General features: G+C 63.2%; 1 protein-coding gene across 1 annotated transcript in view; it reads left to right on the top strand.

The window, feature by feature from the left end:
* Positions 1 to 7,166: 7,166 nt before the first annotated feature.
* Positions 7,167 to 8,986, top strand: part of BRSK2 (BR serine/threonine kinase 2) — a 40,852-nt gene continuing 39,032 nt past the window's right edge. The window contains exon 1 of the mRNA XM_062197712.1: positions 7,167 to 7,260. Coding sequence (XP_062053696.1) covers positions 7,167 to 7,260 — 94 coding nt within the window. The remainder of the gene's footprint in view (positions 7,261 to 8,986) is intronic.

Below are 8,986 nucleotides of genomic sequence, written 5' to 3'. Positions count from 1 at the left end.
CCCGGGGAGCTCTGGCAACCCTCCAGGAAGGCAGGGGCTGGATGCTGACCCTGGGCAGGGTGGGAGAGGGGAGGGGGGCTGGGTAAGGGGCAGTGGGGCATAAGGATCGCCAGGAAACTAGGCCAGACCCTTTCAGGAGCGGGGGAGAACTTGTTAGTAGGCGGGAGTGAGACACTGAACATGGACTTGCCGTCTTGTGCCCTGGACGCTGAGACCCGGACCACACCCCTGAGTCTCTGGAGAGTTCTAGACGGCTGTGTCGGTGACCAGTGTGGGCCTGAATGCGCCGGTCCAGGCCAGTCGCCAGGCTTCCCCCAGCCTCAGTTCCCCTCCAGGGTCGGATTGGGCAGGACAAGATTCGGGATGGTCAGAGTCGCCTCGAGGGCAAGTTGGGGTTCATGACCAGAGGGGCCGTGGCCACATCCTGCTGCTGCACCCCGACAATTTCCTCTGTGTCCTTTGCCACCGTCCCCCCCACACCACTGTCTTCTGAAACCACAGCTTCCTGTCCTGAGGGCACCTCCCCGCCACCCGCAGGAGTCACTGCTCGGTGGCGTCCACGCTCTGCCTGGCCCACAGGGGTCTCTGCAGGAGCCCACTCCAGGGCTGCTCCCAATACTGGGTAATTGCAGATGAAGCCGCGGGGGCGTCTGCGAACAGGGCGGTGTGGACGCAGGCTTCTGCTGTTCCTGGGGACACGCCGGGTAAGCGGCACACAGGACTGCACAGCGTGTGCGTGGCTGGGTTTCTAAGGGGTCTCCGGGGGGGGGGGGCTGCTCCGTTTTGCATGCCCCTCCCCAGACCGAGAGTCCAGTGCTGGCGAGCACGTGGTGGTGTGCCAGCCGCTCCGAGGGGTGTGCGGCGGCGTCTGTAGTCTTTGGAGCCGGACGTGGGGAGCGTCCTTTGCCTCGGCCACCGTGGCTTCCTGAATGTTCTTCCCGACTCTAGTCCAGATGGGGGTCTTTGACAGAAGATCTGCGTTGGAAACATTTCCCCCCAAACTGTGGCTTTCTGTCAGTGGTCTGAGGCTCAAATTTTTGACGTCGGTGACGTTCAGTTGATTTATTTGGTTTTCTACTTTGTGCTTTTTTTGCATCTCCTCTGAGAAGTCTTTGCTTAACCCAAGGACACGGAGACTTTTCTCCCTGTTTCCTTCTAGTTTTCAATGTGTACTTGCAGCTCTTACGTTTAGGTACAGTATTGGTTAATATTAACGAGCTTGTAGTTACTGTTTTTTTTTTTTAAGATTTATTTATTTATTTGACAGGTGGAGTTACAGAGAGAGAGAGAGGTCTTCCATCCGCTGGTTCACTCCCCAAATGGCCACAATGACCGGAGCTGGGCCAATCCGAAGCCAGGAGCCAGGAGCTTCACCCGGTTCTCCCCTGTGGGTGCAGGGGCCCAAGAACTTGATCCGTCCTCCGCTGCCTTCCAGGCCCATGAGCAGGGAGCTGGGTCGGAAGTGGAGCAGCTGGGACTTAAACCAGCGACCATGTGGGATGCTGGGACCCTAGGCAGAGGCTTAAAGCGCCAGCCCCAGTATGTGTTGATATGAATGAGCTTGTAGTTACTGTTCCTGTGGGGTGTATGCCTGGGCTGACTCCTGGTGCTCTGACTTAACCACGTTCCAGGTCTCTGGTGCTGCCCGGGGATATGCGTTCGGCGGAGACTGAGCTTGACTTTCCATCTTCGCCAGGCTGTGCGTCTGAGTACGGCTCCGCATTCCCCTGGAGGCCTCTGGGGGGCGCTGCTCACCCTGCCCAGTGCACCCTGCTGCAGAGGAGGGGGCGGTCCTGATGTATTAAATGTATTTCTGACGCATGACATTATCAACGTATGGTGGTTTTCCTACCCCACTGTGGGGGAGGAGCTTCTGTGATTGCTCCAGCCCCTTTTTGTTCACACGCCTGCACTTTCTCCATTGCGCCCTCATTGAAACCAACAGCCATACCTGTAAGGATTTGTTCCTGGGGTCTTATTTCCCTGCCTGGCCTATGAGGACCCTTCAGAAAAGTCAGTGGGAGGTGGAATTAAAACACCGGCTGGGGCCGGCGCCGCGGCTCAATAAGCTAATCCTCCACCTTGCGGTGCTGGCACACCGGGTTCTAGTCCCGGTTGGGGCGCCGGATTCTATCCCGGTTGCCCTTCTTCCAGGCCAGCTCTCTGCTGTGGCCCGGGAAGGCAGTGGAGGATGGCCCAAGTACTTGGGCCCTGCACCCCATGGGAGACCAGGAGAAGCACCTGGCTCCTGGCTTCGGATCAGCGCGGTGCACCAGCCGCAGCGTGCTGGCCGCGGCGGCCATTGGAGGGTGAACCAACGGCAAAGGAAGACCTTTCTCTCTGTCTCTCTCTCTCACTGTCCACTCTGCCTGTCAAAAAAAAAAAAAAAAAAAAAAAGACCGGCTTGGGCTGGTGCAGTGGCATAGTGGGTAAAGCCACCACCTGCAGTGCCAACATCCCATATGTATGCCAGTTCAAGTCCCAGCTGCTCCACTTCCCAACCAGCTCTCTGCTATGGCCTGGGAAAGCAGTAGAAGATGGCCCAACTGCTGGGGCCTCTGCACCCACATGGGAGACCCGGAAGAAGCTCCTCGCTCCTGGCTTCGGATTGGTGCAGCTCTGGCCATTGTGGCCAACTGGGGAGTGAACCAGTGGATGGAAGATCTCTCTCTCTCTCTCTCTTTCTTCCTCTCTCTGCAACTCTGCCTTTCAAATAAGAGAGAGAGAGAGAGAGAGAGAGAGAGAGAGGCTTATTTTAGTGTAGAAATGTAGAGCCCATACCTCTGAGAGTTCCTTAAAACGTGTGTGGAAAATGCGTATTATGAATAAACTCTGCATGCATGGATTTCAAAATGTCTTTGCACCAAATTTAGCTTATTTTTAACTCCCTCACCCATGGATTTTTCAAGTGTCCTCATATATGTGCAAGGCAAAACACTACTGTTGCCTGCTGCAGTTTTATAAGACTTGGATTCAGGGAGTGTGAGTCTCCCAGTTTTGCTCTTCAGTAGAACTATCTAGACTTTTCTAGGTCATCCGCTTTTCTTCATAAACAGTAGCGTCACCTTTTCAAGCTCTAGGGAATGAAGCCACAGACATGGCAGTGGTTCTGACGCAGACTGCACTCTCCACAGAGCAGTTTGGAGGAAATATCTCCACAGTCCTGCGTCTTGGCTTCCATGAACATGGTATGCCTCTTCACTCATCTAGGGCTTCTTTCTAAGTTCCCTTGATTATATTCTGCCACTTTCTGTGTAGAGGTCTCATGTGGATATTTTAAACTTGCCCTTGTGCACTTAACATCTTTTTTTTTTTTTTTGACAGGCAGAGTGGACAGTGAGAGAGAGAGAAAGGTCTTCCTTTTGCCGTTGGTTCACCCTCCAATGGCCGCCGCGGTAGGCGCGCTGTGGCCGGCGCACCACGCTGATCCAAAGGCAGGAGCCAGGTGCTTATCCTGGTCTCCCATGGGGTGCAGGGCCCAAGCACTTGGGCCATCCTCCACTGCACTCCCTGGCCACAGCAGAGAGCTGGTGGGGCAACTGGGACAGGATCGGTACCCCGACCGGGACTAGAACCCGGTGTGCCGGCGCCGCAAGGCGGAGGATTAGCCTAGTGAGCAGCAGCGCCAACATCTTTTATCTTATTTGCTAATAGCATCTTTTAAAAATTTTTTTTAAGATTTATTTATCTGAGAGTTACACAGAGAGAGAAAAGGAGAGAGAGAGAGAGAGAAGCCTTCTATCTGCTGGTTCACTCCCCAGTTGGCCACAGTGGCTGCAGTTGGGCCAATCCGAAGCCTGGAGCCAGGAGGTTCTTCCAGGTCTGCCACATGGGTGCAGGGGCCCAAGGACTTGGGCCATCTTCCACTGCTTTCCCAGGCCACAGCAGAGAGCTGGATTGGAAGTGGAGCAGCCAGGACTCGAACTGGCACCCATATGGAATGCCGGCCCTGAAGGCGGTGGCTTATCCACTATGCCACAGCGTCAGCCCTAATAGCATCATTTTATAATCTCAATTCCTAATTGTTAGTGCACCGAGGCGGACGGGGCTTGGTATCCTGTAGCTTCGATAAGCTCACTTCTTAGTTTTGCAGACAATAATGTCTCCTGCAAACAACGTCACTTCAGCTTTTCTGATGGGTACAACTGTTATCTGGCCCCCTTATTACGTCCACCATGGCCTCAGCTCTCGCCTCAGCCCTGGCCTGGGGAAGCACCACCGTGCCTTCCCCTGACTTGGCTCTGGGTTTTGCTAGTTGCCTTTTCATCAGGTGCAGGCAGCTCCCTTGCATTCCTGATTGACTGGGAGTTTTTGGTTTTCCAAAAGGACCGGGGCCATCTTCTCCTGCTCTCCCAGGCCATAGCGGAGAGCTGGGTCGGAAGTGGAGCAGCCGGGACTCGAACTGACGCCCGTATGGGACGCTGGCACTGCAGACAGTGGCTTTACCCATTACGCCATAGCACCGGCCCCTACTGACAGTTGTTTCTACCTTTGCATTCCTGGAATGCGCTGCTCTGCTCCTGCCCCCGTGTCCCCGGGGCTGATGTGCCGGCGTCCCACTGAGGGTTTGTGTCCAGGCTCACCGTGCCTTCCCTTGCCACGTCTTTGCGTGGCCTGGGTGCCAGGGTTGTGGTGGGTTCGTGTCAGCAGCCGGCCCCTCCTCCTCTGCGTTCTCACAGTGCCAGTGCACCGGGGATGATTTTTCTCCCGTAAGCATCTGGTGTCACCCTCCATCGAGGCCTGGACTTTCCTGGTGGGACCAGGCGCTTCCTGCTCAGCAGAACCCCCCTCTCCCGCCCCTGTCCCCATGCTGCGGCTGACAGAGAGGCCATCGGGAGCTGTGGCCTCATGGAACCTCTTAGCTGCCCCCAGTACGCCCCTTCCTGGGGACCCGTGGGTGCCTGGCCTTGAAGGTCCTACTCCTGACCCCACAAAATGGGGAGGGGGGTTCTGCCATGAAGATGTTGAGTTTGAGAATTTGTGCAGTAGAGAGACAGGTGCAGCTTGGGGCTGACCCCAGGCCTGGACAGAGGTGGGCTCGGAGTGGACACAGCCATGCCTAGGGACATGGACACGGTTGGGGGAGGCTTGCTTGAGCCCCAAAGCTCACTGATGGGCGTAGGCTCTGGGGACAGAAAGGGCTGGGAAGTGGCCAGAGGGGGGTAGGGAAAGACCCCAGGGGTGGACACGAATGGGGGGAAGAACGGGAGTCTGACTGTGTGAGGACGGCCCACAGGGCCAATGCCGCCTGGGGCACCAGAAAGATGACTCTGGGGTGCCCCTGGGCTGAGCAGCAGAGCTGCTAGGCCTCCCTCCCGTGTAGCCGGCTGTGCCCTCTCCCGGCCCCCACACAGCCTCCCCGTGTGCACCTGGGCCAGACTCTGGCTAGCCCTCCTGAAAGAATGTCTACTGTCCAGAGTCCCAAACAGTCTCTGAATGTGGTAAAAATGGGGCTGGCAGCGCGGCGTGGTGGGTTCAGCCACCACCTGCAGGCCGGCATCCCACGTGGGCCCCGGTTCCGACCCGGCTGCTCCTCTTCCGGTCCAGCTCCAGCTAGTGGCCTGGGGAAGCAGCAGAGGATGGCCCAGGTGCTTGGGCCCCGGCACCTGTGTGGGAAGTCCTGGCTTCAGCCTGGCCCGGCCCTGGCAGTTGTGGCCATCTGGGGGAGTGACTCTGCCTCTCAAATAAATAAATAAAAAAAAAAATCTTTAAATAAAAAAATTAATAAACTCGGAGAAAAACTTCCCACTGTCCCCACTCCCACAGGCACCCCGGGGTTGACCTGTGGCGAGCTTCGAGCCCCCGCAGGCAGGGGGCTGCCCTGCCCATGGCCGGAGGCCCCAGAACTTTGCACCTGACGAGCCTCCGGACCCCCAGGGCCAGTGGAATGGACAGCTGAGCCCAGGCTGGGGACGCAAGCAGCCCAAAGGGGCACCCTGGGAAGACCTGGAGCAAGAGGTGGCCCTGGGGAGGGGCCCACAGACCCCCAAGTGGGGTGGGAACCCCGGCCCTGACCTCGCCTCTCCCGGCAGCTGACTTAAACAGCGCTCTTTAATTTAATGTAAGTATTCATTTTTGCAAAAACCAGAGGGTCCCCCCAGGCCTGGCTACCTCTGAGACTGACCTGGCCTGTTCAGAACTCCCAGACGCACCCCAACCCAAGGCTCGGGTGTGGGAGGTGCCCGGCCGGCCGCTGCGTGCGTGACCCCGCCGAACTGCCGGGGGTCAGCACCCCACCCACACCCCGCCCCACGCACCGCAGCGCCCCGGGGAGACTCCTTCCAAAACCCCAAAACCAAGGCCGCGGCCGGCAAGGCGCGAACCCCCGGCCCTGGCGCCCGCCCGCCCCCGCTCTCCATCGCTTCCAGGGCTGGGGGCACTCGGGCTCGGCCTCGCCTCGCCCCGCCCCGCCCCGAGCCCGCCGGGACCTCGCCCGGCTTCGCCCGGCCTCTCCCAGCCGAGCCTGCCTCAGCACCCGCGGCCGCGCTGGACCGCGTGAGGCGAGGCGGGGCAGCGAAGGCGGGCGGCGCCGATTGGCGGGCGCCTCTGATTGGCCGGTCGGCGCACCACTCGCCGCCGCCGCCGCATCCAGCTGCTCGTCGCCCGGGCTCGGCTCGGCTCGGACGCTCGGCTCCGTTAGCTCCGCTCGGCTCGACCCGGCTCGGCTCCGCCCGGCTCCGCTCGGCTGCGCTCGGCTCGACCGCTCGGCCCCCCTCGGCTCCCCTCGGCTGCGCTCGGCTCCACCGCTCGGCTCTCCTCGGCTCGGCGGCGCGGCTCGGCCCGGCTCGGCTCCCCTCGGCTCGGCCGCTCGGCTGCGCGGCTCGGCTCGGCTCGGCTCGGCTTCGCGGCCGCTGACGGGCGTGCGCGGGGGGCGCGGGGCGCGGGGCGCGGGCCTCGGCGGCGGCGGCGGCGGCGGCAGCGGCGGCGGCGGCGGCGGCGGAAGCCTGGTGCCCCCGCCCGCCCTGTCCTCTCGACGAGGCGGAGGCGACGCCGCGGGCCGGGCCTCGCACACGGCCGCGGCGGGCGGCGCGGGCGGAGCGCGGGGGGCGCGGGCCGCCGGGGGGCGCCGCGGGCCGCTCGGCGCGGACAGCGGAGCGGACGCGCGACCGGACGGCCCCTCCCTGCCCGCGCGCCCGGGCGCCCACTCGCCGGCGCGCTCGGGAGCGATGACATCGACGGGGAAGGACGGCGGCGGGGCGCAGCACGCGCAGTATGTGGGGCCCTACCGCCTGGAGAAGACGCTGGGCAAGGGGCAGACAGGTGCGTGCGCGCCGCGGGGGCTGGGGGCTGCGGCCCGGCCCGCTCGGCCCGGCGGCGCGAACAATGGGCGGCCCGTGCGCCCCGAGCCCCAGGCCGCGCGGCTGCGGTGGCCGGGCGCGGCCCAAGGACGCGCGGCGCGGGGCGCGGGGCGGGCGGGGGCGCACGGGCCGGGCCCGCTGCAGGTGCACGCCGGCCGCATTGTGCGCGGAGCTCCGGGCCCATTGTGCCGCGGAGGAGGGGGCCGGCCGGGCGCCCATCTGCCGTCTGCCGCGGCCGCGCTCCTGGGCGAGCCGCCCGCGCAGCTGCGCCCGGGCCGCGACCCCCGCCCCCGCGCGCGGTCCCGGCCTCCGTGGCCCGGCCGTTGGCTCCCGCGCTGGCTGCGAGCGCGCGGGGCCGCAGAGGCTGCACGGCGCCCGGCGCACTTTGCAGCGCCGGGCCAGGGAGCCTGCGACGCCGCGTCCCAGGGGATGGCGAGGGGGCTGGCGCTGGCGCTGGGACAGACCCGGGCCTGCCGGGAGGAGGGGCGTTGCAGCGGGGCCTGGCCGTCTTCCGGGGGGGACAGGTGAGGGGCCTGCGAGGCCCAGCCGGTGCCAGCGGGGGCCCGCAGCCGCCCTGGCGCCGGGCAACTTTGCCCAGCCTGGCGGTGCTCGGCCAGCCCCCTGGTCTGGTCAGCCAGGCGCGTTCGGAGTCGTCTTTGTCGGAGGCTGGGACTCAGCCATTTTCTTTCTTCTCCCAGGGCTGGCCTGTGTCCTGGGCGGGTGGCACTGACTGCTGGTCTCTATCAGAGAACTTCCGTGGGCTCAGGGCAGGTGGGCGGCCGGCGGAGGAACGGGGGAGGGGTTGCTGGTGCTGCGGGGGGCTAGGAGGCTTGGACAACCCCCCTGCCCCAGGGGCACACGGAGGCGGAGCTGTGAGCCGGCATTTGGGATGAAAAGTGGGCCAGGCCCTGGCTCTGGGGCGGGCAGGGGCCAGGAGACGTGGGGAAGGCAGCCCTGGGACCTCCAGCCCTGAGAGGGCCTGGGCTGCCCGGCTGGGAGGTGGGGGTGCCAGGGCCGCGGTTCCGGGAGGAGGTAGCCGAGTTCCACGTTGGCGTTTTTCCTGGGAAGAGTGGCTGTGTGCCCTGAGCTCCGGGGTAGCGGCAGAGCCCCGGCGCCAGAATGCAGGAGGCCGTGGGGTAACCCAATTATGGTACCAATAAAATGTTGTTAAAAGGAAGCTCCAGGGTGTAAGTGATGACAGCAATGAATTAGGCTCAGGGCGAGCTCTTGGCGGAGGGCTGCTTCCCTGCGCCGGTGGCAGGAGGTTCCGGGGCGACGGACACATACAGAAGGACACACGTCCGTGTCGGCAGTGCCGCCCCACGAGGTCTGGGCTCTCCTGGGCTCCAGTGCAAAGCTGTGCCCAGGAGGGCCCCGGAGCAGCCCGTCCGGCGGCGCCTGCCTCGCCCCCCTGCTGGCGAGGGGTCACCTGGGGTTTGGTGGACGTGGGCACCACGCACCGGCGGTGCTGCTGTGTCCTGAGCCTGCCCTCACTGCGGAGGCCAGGCCTGCTGGCAGGCGCCGGGAGGTCCTAACGCTCTACTCGGCCCCGCTGCCGCCCTGGGAGGCAAGGTCCCCAGTGCTTCCCCGGCAGGGCCACCTGGCGTGGCCTCAGTGCCAGCCGGCTTCTCCCGGCCCCAGGCCCACCACTTCCCTCTGCCCCAGGCCTTGGAGAGGGAAGCTGCCCG

This window comes from Lepus europaeus, chromosome 7 (genome assembly GCF_033115175.1).
Source record: "Lepus europaeus isolate LE1 chromosome 7, mLepTim1.pri, whole genome shotgun sequence".
NCBI lineage: Eukaryota > Metazoa > Chordata > Mammalia > Lagomorpha > Leporidae > Lepus > Lepus europaeus.
Note: the sequence above shows the minus strand (reverse complement) of the source record. Positions and strands in the feature narration are given on the sequence as shown.